Source organism: Leptosomus discolor, chromosome 2, assembly GCF_034619465.1.
Source record: "Leptosomus discolor isolate bLepDis1 chromosome 2, bLepDis1.hap2, whole genome shotgun sequence".
NCBI lineage: Eukaryota > Metazoa > Chordata > Aves > Leptosomiformes > Leptosomidae > Leptosomus > Leptosomus discolor.
The window spans coordinates 37,202,852-37,216,045 of record NC_141392.1 but is presented as its reverse complement, the minus strand read 5'-3'; the positions used below and the strand labels follow the sequence as shown (position 1 = coordinate 37,216,045).

The window sequence follows — 13,194 nt, the reverse complement described above, 5'->3', positions numbered from 1 at the left end:
TGGGGTTTTTTTTTGGTTTGTTTTTTTTTTGTTTTTTTTTTTTTTACTAAATCGATCTCAATAAAACTTGAACAGAAGCTCTTGAAACACAAGATGTTTCTAGACCTTGATGGCTAACTTCTGAGTGTCAGAGACCTCTAATAAAGAGAGGAAACTTGAGGATGTTTTCAGAAGAAATAGCATTTTAGTCTTCTGCACAAGAGGCTGTAAGACTTTCTAAATACAGAAGTCTCTGCTTGCATCTTTTGTACAATCAGCTTTTTGCACCTGTATTGTATAAGTTCAAAATACACATCCATGCTTTTTCACCAACTACTAGCCAATATGGAATTACAAAACCTTTCAAGACAATGCTGTCTAAAGGAAAGAGCATGTTTCCCGTAAGAAGGAGGAAAAAAAAAAAACCACACCAAACCCAAAACAAAACCGCATTTGAACAGAGGGAGAAAGTATTGATCATAGTTTAACATCTTTGTTGGGAGACATGGACAGTGGGATCAAGTGCACCCCCAGCAAGTTTGCTGACGACACCAACTGTGTGGTGTGGTCGACATGCTGAAGGGAAGGGATGCTGTCCAGAGGGACCTTGACAGGCTGGAGATGTGGGCCCATGTTAACCTCATGAAGTTCAGCAAGGCCAAGTGCAGGGTCCTGCACCTGGGTCAGGACAATCCCAAGCACAAATACAGGCTGGGCGATGAGGGGATCGAGAGCAGCCCTGTGGAGAAGAACTTTGAGGGGTGTTGGTGGATGAAAAACTGAATATGAACCAGTAATGTGTGCTCACAGCCCAGAAAGCCAATCACATCCTGAGCTACATCAAGAGAAGCATGGCCAGCAGGTCGAGGGAGGTGATGCTCCCCCTGTACTCTGCTCTGGTGAGACCCTGCCTGGAGTACTGTGTTCACCTCTGGGACCCACAGGGTAAGAAAGACATGGACCTGTTGGAGGTTCACAAAGGTGATCAGGGGGCTGGAGCATGTCTCCTATGAGGACAGGCTGAGAGAGTTGCGGTTGTTCAGCCTGGAGAAGAGAAGGCTCCGGGCAGATGTTATAGCGGCCTTCCAGTACCTGAAGGGAGCCTATAGGAAAGATGAGGACAAACTTTTTAGCAGGGCTGGTTGCAATAGGACAAGGAGTAATGGTTTTAAACTAAAAGAAGGCAGATTTAGAGTAGATATAAGGAAGGAATTTTTTACAGTGCCACATCCATGGAAACATTCAAGGAGAGGTTTGATGGGGCTCTGAGCAACCTGATCTAGCTAAAGGTGTCCCTGCTTACTAAAGGGTGGTTGGACGAGATGACCATTAAAGGCGCATTCCAGCCCAAACTATTTTGTGATTCTATGAATGTGAATTTTAGAAAGGCGTTCTTACTTGCAAGCACACTAGCTTTGATTTCTCTTAAGTAAACCCCTGTCACGGTTTGAGGCTGGGCCGGCCACTAATGAATGACAGACGCTCTCTACTAACCCCTCTCCCCTCCCAAAAGGGAAAAGGAGAGAGAACAAGGGAGAGAGACTTTACGGTTTGGAAAAGAAAACTAAAACAGCTTTAATGAAACAATAACAATAAAAGAAAAGATAAATAATAAGAATAAGGAAAATAATGAAATATATACAGTATGTACAAATATATACAAAACCAATACCGAACCCAACTCCCCCCACCCTGATGACAATACGTCACCACCACACCACAGGGCTGGCACGGGGGCAGTCCCAGGCTGGACTCGGCAGCAGACAGGGATGGGATACAGGAGCTGGACTCAGGCACTGGATTCAGGGATGCACGGATCAGTCCTCCTCAGATGTCGGCCATCGAAGAAAAGAGGAAGAGACGAAGAGAAGAGACCCTCGTGATCTCTCAGCTTTATACTGAATATGACGTATATGGGATGGAATACTCTGTTGGTCAGGTTTGGGTCACCTGTCCAGTTTGCTCCTCCCTGTAGATGCGACCCTTTTCACTCCTGGCACCCCAACATGGAGTACAAGATTCAGCAGTGACCTTGGTCGCTATAAGAACAAGTATAAGCAAGGGCCTCTCTGCACACCATTCCTTGGTACGAACCATAAACACCAAGCCTTATCACTGCTAGGAGCAGTCACTGTCTGGAAAAACAGGCTGCTGTTTCAGAAAATGCTGTTAGTTAGAGGAGACTTAACTGAAAAGTTAAAAGCACTAAAACAGAATTAGTTCTGATTTAGCCCAAACCAGGACAACCCCATGGAGAATTAAACCAGGAAGAACTCACATAGGAGTTTGTTCATATAGAAGTGATGTAAAACTTCTGAGCATTTGGAAATGGTCCAATAGTAAGTGTTATATGCAGCTTCCACAGTTCTTCTACCATCTCCTTCTAGGGGTTTATTATTGATCTCCAGGAAAAAGGAATATTTTTGTTACTGACTTGCTTAATCATATCTTTAAAACTGAAAATGCAAAATGCGTAAAACAGTAACTCTGAACTCGTGGGCAAAAACTCTCTGGTGTGTATGTCTGAAGATTTAGGAAAATTCTAGCTGAACTTCTTGGATGGAGATGTCCTAGTGGCTTTGTCTTTGCCTGCAGTGTCACTTACTGTGTAGAACTGGAGGGTTTTTTTTCCAAGACTAGCATTTGGTTGATTGCTTAAGCAGTAGCTTGACCAGTTTAAAACTCATCATCCTGCACACTTAACTCACGTCATGGCTTCAAGTGTAAGTAACGTGGACATAATCCTTCACTTATTTTATGAGATTGCTATGTTAATGTTTAATTTTTCTGTATTATCTTCTCGTATACTCTATGCTTGATGATATGGAGGTTCTTGCATTTAATCTCTTTTTCCTTGCCACTAGTTTGTCAGGCTTTGATAATTCTGGGAGTTCTTTTATGAAAATTCCTTATTTTATAATGTCCTCAAGTGTTTGTATCATTAATGTATCTGTGGGAGTTTTCTCTACTATGCTTAAGTAAAAATAAGTGCTGACCATGCAAATTGTATTAGATTTTTGCAAGGAGAAAAAGGAGGACCGTGATAAAATCTCCACAGGAATGTGATGTATGTTTCAGGAATGCTTTTCTCTAGTCTCAGTGCTTTAGACTTAATTTTGTTTTGATCCTCAAAATAAATATCCCTCTCCTCCACACGCCACCACCCCCCCAACCTTCCCATTCACTGATACTAAATCTTTTTTCCAGGGTGCCTGTTCTTATTTTCATAGCCATTATGTCTTGTGCCTGTAGAACTCTTTTGATACTACTGTCAAAACAGGTTTTTAGAGGCTAACTAAACCCTTCTTTCTTTTCATCTGTTCAATAACAGAAGTGAATGAACCAAGATAATTAGATTTTAAATAAAAACTGTAATTTACAAGTATTTAGTTTGCTTTCATTTTTTTCTTTTTTCTTTCATGCTTTTGGTGACATGAAGGAAAAAGGAGAATTGTGATAGAAACAAGAACACCCCCCCCTCCAAACACAAAAGAAACAAGTAATGAAATTATTCCTGTTTTGAAGAATTCAAAAACTGAAATCAAAAATCAGACCATTTATACTACTGAAGCAGTTACCTTCCTCAGTCTGTAAAGCGTTTGTTAACAAACATCATCTTGTTTCTGCTTCTTTGTATACTGACATTTCCATTGCTCAGTTGAAATTTCTAGGATTATTGTTGTTATTACTTTTTTTTTTTCTTTTTTTAACTTGGAGAACTGGAGACATTGACTCCGTGAAGTGTCTTGCGTGACTGTTTGATTTTCCTTTTTTTTTTTTGTTCTGGGTCCTCTTGTTAGTGGATATTGTACACTTACAGGACTGTTCATTGTGAAAAGGACATGTTCTTGACTTGACTTGAGCGCTGTGGTGGTATAACATCCCAAGAGACATGTTTCCTTAGAGCCTTTGCTAATAAGGTGTGTGACGGGCAGATACTGAGTGCCAACTTCTCAGTACCTCATGTACTGATCTCCCTTTAATCTTGAAACTTTCGGATGCTACCATCCTATTTGATGTTGCAGCGGTTGTCGCTGCAGGCTGTGTAGAGTGAAGGCGACATATAAAATTGTCTTCTCTCTGGGAAGGTTTCCTTGTAGTAACGTCTACTGTGCCTGTTTTCCATACGCAAATTACAGTTATAGAGGGAAACGGCTCAGAAGCAACATTGTACCTTACTGATCAGCAGTCTGAACAGCTAAATTTTATAGAAATTGTTTCAAGAGGACCATGGCAACTGTCAACAGGCTTATCACAATCTGGCCTGCCAAACATCTTGAAACCTTATGCTCAATGGCAAGGCTAAGATACACACGCCCCGCAGGTGGATAGCTCCCTGTGATAGAGCACAGAGCTGAATGACAACACATCTTCCATCTGTCCCTCTGCTCCAACAGGCGCTTCAGAAAAATCTAGTACTATAAAGCTCATTTTCTCTCTTACTGAGAACGGGATCACTTATTCCAAATTTCCAGATGTTGTTTTGGCAGTGCGACAGCGGTGCTCAGCTACCAGAATTCCTTGGGTTTCTTCCTGAAAGACTTCTGTCTCCAAAACAATGTTTTCCGTGCTTATGGTCAAAAGTTTTCCTAGCAGAGCTGGCTGAAAAGAATGCAGACTATTTAAAAGTCCATCTGAGACCATTTGCTACTTTGACATTCTCCAATGCATGGATTATTTTTTAACCAAATGGGAAGTCAATTTATAAAATTTTGGATGGTGGAGTTTTGTTTGCCTACACTGTGAATAAGTATGCAGAGCTTTGATAACTGTGAAGGGGAGGGAGTCTTTTCTGCAGAAACATTGGCTCCCACCAGCCTTTATTTTTTTTTTTTTCTCCAACTACCTCCTCTTCTTCTGGAAGATTGTCCTATCTTAAGTTATTTAATCTGGTGATTCATGTATTTTTTTATTGTTTGGTTTTGTGATTGTTGTTTGGGTATTTTAAAGCAGTTGATTGGGAAGAAAATGAGGGGAAGAGTACAAGTTATTAATGTAATCATTTAATATTCTCCTGCAACTCAAAGAATCAGTGATAATGAATGTGAGGCAAAGAATAGAGAAGATACAGGCATGTCTGAAAAAGCTTGTTGTGAAGGCAATAAAACTAAGAGTGGTAATTTCATCTTAGGAGACTTGGAAAATCGAGGTCCACAACTATATTTCCATCACATGTGATATTTTCTTTGTAAAAGAAAGTGAATTTTCAGGAAGTTTGATCTACCTATTTTCCCAGAGTTGAATATAGAGTAGTTGAAGTGAAACCTAGTATCTTAGTCTGGGCTGTTAATACTGCTTTTAGATTGTGCCTGTACTTTCTTTTGTTATGTATATGTTTTAAAAGATTTTCTTCTCTCTTGTTTAGTAATATGTAGGTGCTTATTTCTGTGTTTCATTCTTCTCACAAGGGAAAAGCATCTTACGAAGCAATGCCTGCTAGATGAGTTAATGTACAAATTCCTTGAACCTCATAGTGCTAATTGTTCTTTTTAGCTGATTGCTAGACATCATCTTTTTTCTTGTTTCTCCATGCCCCACCTCCCCCCCCCCCCCCCCCCCCCCCCAAGTATCTTCCTTTTTTGAGGGCAGCAAAAGGTGAGATATTAGTACAAAATTCTGTAAAGATGACTTAACAGAGTAATCTTAAAGGGATGCAGCTGTCACAAATCCTTTGGGTTTTTTGATCCCATGTAGTAGAAGCCATAATGCTTTTTTTTCCTTCTACAGCTCTGAAGGCAGAGGGCATGCAGAAAAGAAAATAATTAATTCCCCCTTTTTTTGTGTTTACAAATAAGTTGAGAAGGAAATGTCAAAAGCAAAGGTATGAGAAGTAAAACTTGGGTTCTGTACCCTTACTTTTTCCTTGGTTTAGTTCATTATCCTTTACTGTTATGGTACACACAATATTATCAAAAAACCCTTGAAATACCTGTTTTAAAACTGTCACTATACTGTAGTAACTATGTGCACACAGAGTTAAATTGCCTCACTTTATTGTGACATATTTAATGTTACTTGCAAAATGCGATATAATTAATACTGTTTTTTCAAGGACTCATTTATACCTTTATAGTAACATGCAGCTGTAATGCAGGGTTTTAAGAATCCTTTTCAGACAGGACAATGAAGGTTCTGTGAGATTCTTTGGCTTTACTTATATTTCTTCTTGCAAACTTCCTTTTGAGTAATACCTTATGGTGGAGAATATAACAGTGTTATCTAACACGAGGTTAAAGAGAGTGATATTAAAACTCTGTTGAGAGGTGGCTTTTCTTCATTCATTGAATGCTGATCTGAGATGAGATGGCTGTTGGGCAATTCAGGTGACATGCACGGTAAAGGTGAACAAAACTTCTTGCTTTTTAAGCATAAAAAAAAGCAAATGTGTTAAGTGCTGATGATGCTTCTTACTAACACATGGTTTAATGTGGGGGTTGTCTTGGAATACTTAAAATATTTGAAATGGTTATTAGCAAGTAGAGTTCTTATTTTCATTTCTTTTAACTCGTACTTACAGGATCTTCTGCTGAGTTCTTTTTTTCCTTTTGAAATTCATGTGTATTTGTAGTATGCTAAATTAATCTACAAGATTATTTTCTTACCAAAAAAATCTGATTTGCAGTTGAAAAATTTAAGTATTATTCCATGAAGTTTCTCAGCTATGATATTTACATATTTCTCCTTATTAATTTTTTCTTGCATTTTATTGAATCATTGCTGCTTATCCCTATAATGTGCCCATTGTTTGCGGCAAGAACTCTGTTAAATGTTAACTTATCAAAAGCCTGAAGTGTTTGACTTTTAAACTGTTATGTTAATCAAACAGAATCTGAAAACAAATGTGACTATTTTTTATCTATGTTTTATGTCTTCCAGTTCTTTAGGCTATTTTCTTAAATAAGCAAATAAATACTACTTACGTGGAGACAATATTCTTTTTAGAATGATCCAATCTCTAAAACTAACCACAGTATTTATTATACGTAGCCTCCCACATTATTTGGCATCTCATATAATTAGTTGTCCCTCCACAAACTGAGGGTAGCACCATCAAAATCCAAAAGAGAACCTGCAATTATTTTCATTTGGCTTAGATTTAATGATTCCACATGGTCTTCCTTTCTCTTTAATTATTCCTTATATAAAACTGGGTATAATACGGTTTCCTAATGAGAGAAAACTCCTCTGATGAATGGTTGCAGTTACTGCTGTTAGTGTTTCCCCACTTCTGATTTTTCAGAGCAAATTGGAGAAGAAGCCTAATTCTGCAAGTGTGGAGAATACAATTTTTTTCAAACAATCTGGAACAATGTTCTGTTTTTACATACAGCACTAGAGAAGTGTGGTGTTGCACAGTACCACCTTCTTGTTTGCTTGACCAGCAAACAGAGTTCACATGGTTAAAAAATACTTCAGGTTGATAGGCTGTCTTGGTTGTTGGGTTAATAAAAGATGATTCTAAGGTATAAATATGCTAATACTCTGCTCTAGCTTTCCATTCTTGTCCTGCTTATTCTTTCCCCTTATATGTGACTTCATTTATTGATGGGGTTCTCCTTACTGTTGTTTGCTTTCAGATGCGAATGTCTCTCTGGTTTATGTGGTTTCCCCATGTGCGAGGCAGGCTCCATTCCCCAGATAGTCTCACGTGGCGATGGAACACCTGGCAAGTGCTGTGATGTCTTTGAATGTGTCAATGGTATGTGAAGCTTTCTCTTGCACCTGGAGAGGAATATTTTATGTCTGTGGGAGATGCTGGGCATTTGGTTATTTTTACCATGTTTCAAGATCTAAGAGATAACTTTCTTGAGGTTCGTTCAGTAAGAAGGAACTGGAAGTTCAGCCGAAGATACTTGTGTCATTTTTAAGTTGTCATGTTTCTTTAATTTCTAAAGTACTTTTCCCTGTGACCCAGGGAATTACAGTTTTAGCAAGACTCACTGCATGTTTTTCAGGTACTCCTTTGCCAGTAGCAAACACTAGACTCCTTTTAGAAGTGAAATTTTTGCTAAGCACTGCAACTGCTTTTTGTAGAAGTGTAAGCGAAAGCATGCTGTGTAGACTATGGGGTTTGCTTTAAGAAACATTTGCAGAGTAATTTTTAACAAGAATGTACAATCTTTGGAAATTGTAAGTCAGTGTAAGAATAGACTGATTCTCATTCTTTGCTTCCCAATGTAAATGTTTAGAAACCTTTAATTTGTTATGCAAGTGACTATATCTCAGGACCACTCTATGCTTTTATATAGAACTGCATACATGCTATACATTGTGAGTTGGAAAGAGACTTAAGTATTTGACTATTAATAGAAGGAGAAAATGCTCTTGAAGGCTAATTTCTGACCATAAGAAGTCATATGTTGGTGCAGTATTTACTAATTAATACAATTAATACTTATTCAGCAATATTTAATCTTGTTTGGTGCTGCACATATCATATGTTTGAAACAGCTTTTATTTTGCATTCTTCATTGCATATGCACATAAACATACATAGAGAAAGAGAGGTTCCCCAAGGAGGATGTTTGTGATATTTACACTTAGCAATATTTTAAATACTCAAATGCTGATTCAAAAATAATACTTAGTACATAAAATGGGACATTGTATATAAAAATTAACTTCTTTCATATGAATAGAAGAATTTGCATCAGGAAAAATCAGTTTCTTTAGCTTTCGGTTTAATTCCTTCACTATTTGGGATAAGATTGTAGATACTGCAGAATTACCTGTTGCAGAACTTACCTAATTTTTGTTTATATACTGCAGTAAAGTAATACTCATCTTTCTTTGTTTCATATTCATGTAATTCTGTTAAAGTGTCATTTCTGAACTTGATTTAACTGTGTGGCACACCTCAATGCAATGTTTGATTCAAGATTTACTTTAATACTCAGAGCGAGAAATGTGAAGCCAATTTCTGATATGATGTCTTTGCTGGTGTGAGATAGTCTGAAAGGAACAAACCACCGTGCTAACATTTCTGTTTCTCTTCAGTCTGCAAGTTATTTGTGGGTACTGCTATCAAAATTGTTGCAGTATATATCATATCAAGTGTTAGATGGAGCTGTTTAAATTACACACTTTTTTTTGTTCTTAGTCATTTTCATCTCCTATTTCCAAGGAGGAGTTATATTCATTTTTCATTGTTAATGTGAATTTAGACTGTCTTAGCACTGTTGCCCTGTGCATCATTGCCTTACTGCTCACAGTAACTCAACTCAAAGGTTCAACCTGCTTTTGGGTCAGGATTTATTTTTGCCTTTTGGGCTTTCCCATTCCTAATCTTTACATTAGTAGCCTATGAAGACATAGTGAATTGAAAGAAAAAAGAGGAGTTTTTGAAGGGAAGTTGATGCCACAGAGGGAAACAGAAAGACCAGATTGGAGGAAAATGAAGGTTTGTAGGAAGAGGCAATCTTTTGCCTTGTTTCTGTCCTTAAAACATCAGTATTAAAATATCACAGGCTAGGATGATTTATTTTTTTTAATAAGTTTCCCTTTTAAAAAAAATGATTCTGAGAAACCTGGTCAGAAAAGTTAAATACTTCTGGGTTGGTGGTTGGTTTTTTTTTTTTTCAAAAAAGGCATTTTTCTTTATATTTCTTAATGCTCTGATCAGATTTTTTAAAAAATAATGCTGTATGATGTGACTTGAAAGTGCTTTAAGTAAATTTAGAAGTGAGAAACTTCCAGGTGCAATTATTAATGATGCATCATTTTGGAAAGAGGAAATAATTATAAGCCTGAAGATGATAAATATGTTTATCAACAAGCTGGGAGCAACTGTGAAACTACTCATGAGAAGTTCTGTATGTGACATTTGGATTGTGTGGCTGATCATTAGTAAAGAGGACAAAATAGTCATAAAATTTAATCTGCATTGCTTTATAATTCAGGTTTTTTCAAGTGCATTTTAGGATGGATAGGTGCTTCTTATATCAGGGATAAATATTGCAAGCCACAGCTCTAAAACATCTAAATTCCTAGAAAACTAATTCTGACAAGAACTTACTAGATAAATGTGTAGTGCAATGATAAACTGATAAAAAAAAAATCTAAAAAATCCATACCAATACCTCTGTCAGTTTAAAATGAAGAGGAGGGGGAATGTTGTTCATGAGACTGATAGTTGAATGTAATATCCAGTTCTGGTTTTTAAAATGGTCTTCAGATAGTCACAAGTGCATAAGAGGTATGGTAGATAACAGTGACAGATGGAGAAAATATCTTACAGTGATAGGCTTAGACCAACTTCTTCACTTCATTAAAAAAAATTGCCATCTAAGTAACAAGAGCCAAATATGTAAGATCTAGGACATGCTCTTCTCAGCAGTGAGGGTGGTTAGCTGTTGGCACGGGCTCTCAGGAAGATGCTGAATTGCTTATCTTCATCCTTTCCAATTAGGATTAGATGCCTTTTTAAAGAGTGTGTTTTAATCAAATGCAAGTTAATGTGTTTATAGATGGTAAGTGGGGAAGTTGTGTAATCAGTGTTACCTATGAGTCCCATTAGTTAACTTCTGTATTTGAAAACCTCTGGAAACAGGCAAGAGGATGGAATAAAAGGGACGTGCACAGTCACATTAGTATAGTTTTCCTGCTGTTATAACGTCTGTTTAATGTTAGAATTAAATAATTCTGGCAGAGGGAGGAGAAAAAAGCAATCAGGAATAATACTGATCTGAGTTACCTTAAAATAAAGGCATCCATTATGAATAAGTCTATGTAGCCTGCAAAAAATCCAGGGGTTGTGTTGTGGGGTAGCTAAATTCTGTGTTTACATAACCCTGATGATATGCAGAGTGTTAAAGCAGGCCAGCCTTCTGCAATATTTCTTGCAAGTATGTGCTGATGTTTTAGATGTAGAGTTGCATCTATCAGAGAGAGTATGGGGAGTTGCATGTTCAGCAAGAGTATGGGGAGGCTGCTATTACTGTATAGGAAAGAGGTCTGGTTTTGTTGCAGAACAGCGTTGGCCAATGTTGACAGGGTAGTTTATGAATAAGGGCAGCAAAATACATGTTGTGTGGAGATTCTGCAGTATGTTCTCTTTGTTTGTCAGCATTTTGGGGACAGATCAGTCATTCTTTCACATGTTTTTTCCTGGATTTAATATAAAACTGATTTAGAAGCTCTGTGATTTATCTTTTGATTTTGTGTGGTTATCATTGTTACCAATACACACTGTCTCACATTAGCTTTTGGTTAGTCTGTCTTAGAAAAGCATAGTAATCAATGGTGAGAAAAATTTCTACAATAATTGTTCTTTGCAGATCGTGGAGTTGTTGTTGTTCCTGTTTGATTATAAATACAGCAGTAAGTCAATACACTAATTGTTATTTTTATGCTTCAGATTTATATTGTGTGTCTGTATGCTTTCCATCATGTGTAATCTGCTGTTTCTCATAGTTTGTTATATAATTATATAGACATTATTTATCACCAAAATATCGATTATTCCTGCTTGGAAATGGTCCTGATATTTTGATTTAATTGGAGCTTATTGTTAAGTACCTACTGTCTGTAGCAGTTCAACCTTTGTATAGGTTGAGCTTCTCTTGGGATTTTTTTTTTTAATACAGGAAATAATTTAGAAAGTCCTGAGAAGAACTTTCTCATTGATGACAAGAAAAAAATCTGTTTCAGAGAGCTGATGCTCCTAATTGTTCTGTGTGACATTTTAATTATCATGAATATATGCAGAAATCAGAGTATTGTATGTAAAACTGTTATACTGTCTGGTGACATAAATTCGTGCTTTTTAGAACACCACTATGGTTCAGAGTACATCATTACAATTAATGCACAGGTATTACTGTCATTAGAATGTGGTTCAGGTCCCAAAAATCAATTAAAAAAGTCAATTTAAGGCATCTATTGATTCCTTCATTTTGACAGAAAGCATCTTTGTAAACAAAATTATTCTGTGTTGTTTAAATGGTAGTAGGAATCAAGCCAAAGTTCCCTTTTGATGCAATGAAGCTCCTGTGTAATGGTTTCTCTAGTATCAGTGTTTGGGCCATCCCAGAGCATACTCTGCCTGGTCTTTGGATGTCAAAACAATAGCGTGGACAACAATGATGGCTCCAACTTCATTGTGTGTTGGTCCTTTTTCCTTGTCAGAAGAAAGGTCTTTACTGTTTAATTTTTAAATTAAACCTTGCGACACTGGAACTGTTGGTAAACACTGATTTACAATGCAATAGGGGTAGGATTTTGTCAGTCCTCTTTGCTTAGAACATGGCTGGCTGGCTGTTTCTCCTAATCTTGCTTTCTTGATGACCCTCAGGGAAGCCCCAGGTCATGCATGTAGCAGGATTTTAGCCTGAAGGAGACAGAAGCATGAATGGCAAAACTTAAATCTCTATCTCTCATAAAATAGTATAGCTAGAGGTATAGATGATGTAACTATATACATCACTGATTGTTGCATGTGGGACTCAGTGTTCAGTAGTGAAGTTTTCAGGGAAGAGCTACATCCATAGTCAAATGTGCTCATTCCTGAGAAGTATAAGGTAAATGCAGAGAAAATAAGGCAACATGGGTAATCTATAGCAAATAATTTCGTCTTAATATGTGAAACTGAAAATGAGGTTTTGCCTGTTACACAGAATCACAGAATGTTAGCAGTTGGAAGGGACCTCGAAATATTATCTATTCCAACCCGCCTGCCATGGGCAGGACCGCCTAGAGGATCACACAAGAACATGTCCAGATGGGTTTTGAATGTCTCCAGAGAAGGAGAGTCCACAAGCTCTCTGGGCAGCATGTTCCAGTGCTCAGCCACCCTCACAGTGAAAAAGTTTTTCCTTGTGTGGTACCAGTACATTGTAACAGAGTGCACATTTCAGTGAAAGTGAGGGTGTATATTTCTTGGTTTAAAGGCAGGTTATTCTAATTGCCATGAAGGTTCCCTACTTGCACTTATCTAAAATCTGCTTTCCATCTAGAGAATGCTGGATAGTGTATGATGTAAATTTGTGGGAAAGTGAGTGAGAGGTTCCTAAGATGCAGTCCTTCCCAAAATCCTGCATTTTAGAGAAGTTAATTCAAGGTTTCTGCTGGTCCACCCAAAATATATATTATCCACCAGGATTTTTGTCTACTAATCCTGGTGCGCTGCCTTTTCTCATGAGAGAGCTTGTAAGGAAAAAAAAATTAATTCAGCATTAAATTACAAGCATCAACAAGTGAATCTGAAGACACTGAAAG

The 13,194-nt window shown here is 37.4% G+C and overlaps 1 protein-coding gene across 1 annotated transcript in view; it reads left to right on the top strand.

Moving 5' to 3' along the window:
• The window catches only part of CRIM1 (cysteine rich transmembrane BMP regulator 1), a 193,834-nt gene that overhangs the window by 112,294 nt on the left and 68,346 nt on the right, over positions 1-13,194 (top strand). The window contains exon 7 of the mRNA XM_086460919.1: positions 7,557-7,678. Within this exon, the coding sequence (XP_086317045.1) occupies positions 7,557-7,678 (122 nt within the window). The remainder of the gene's footprint in view (positions 1-7,556; positions 7,679-13,194) is intronic.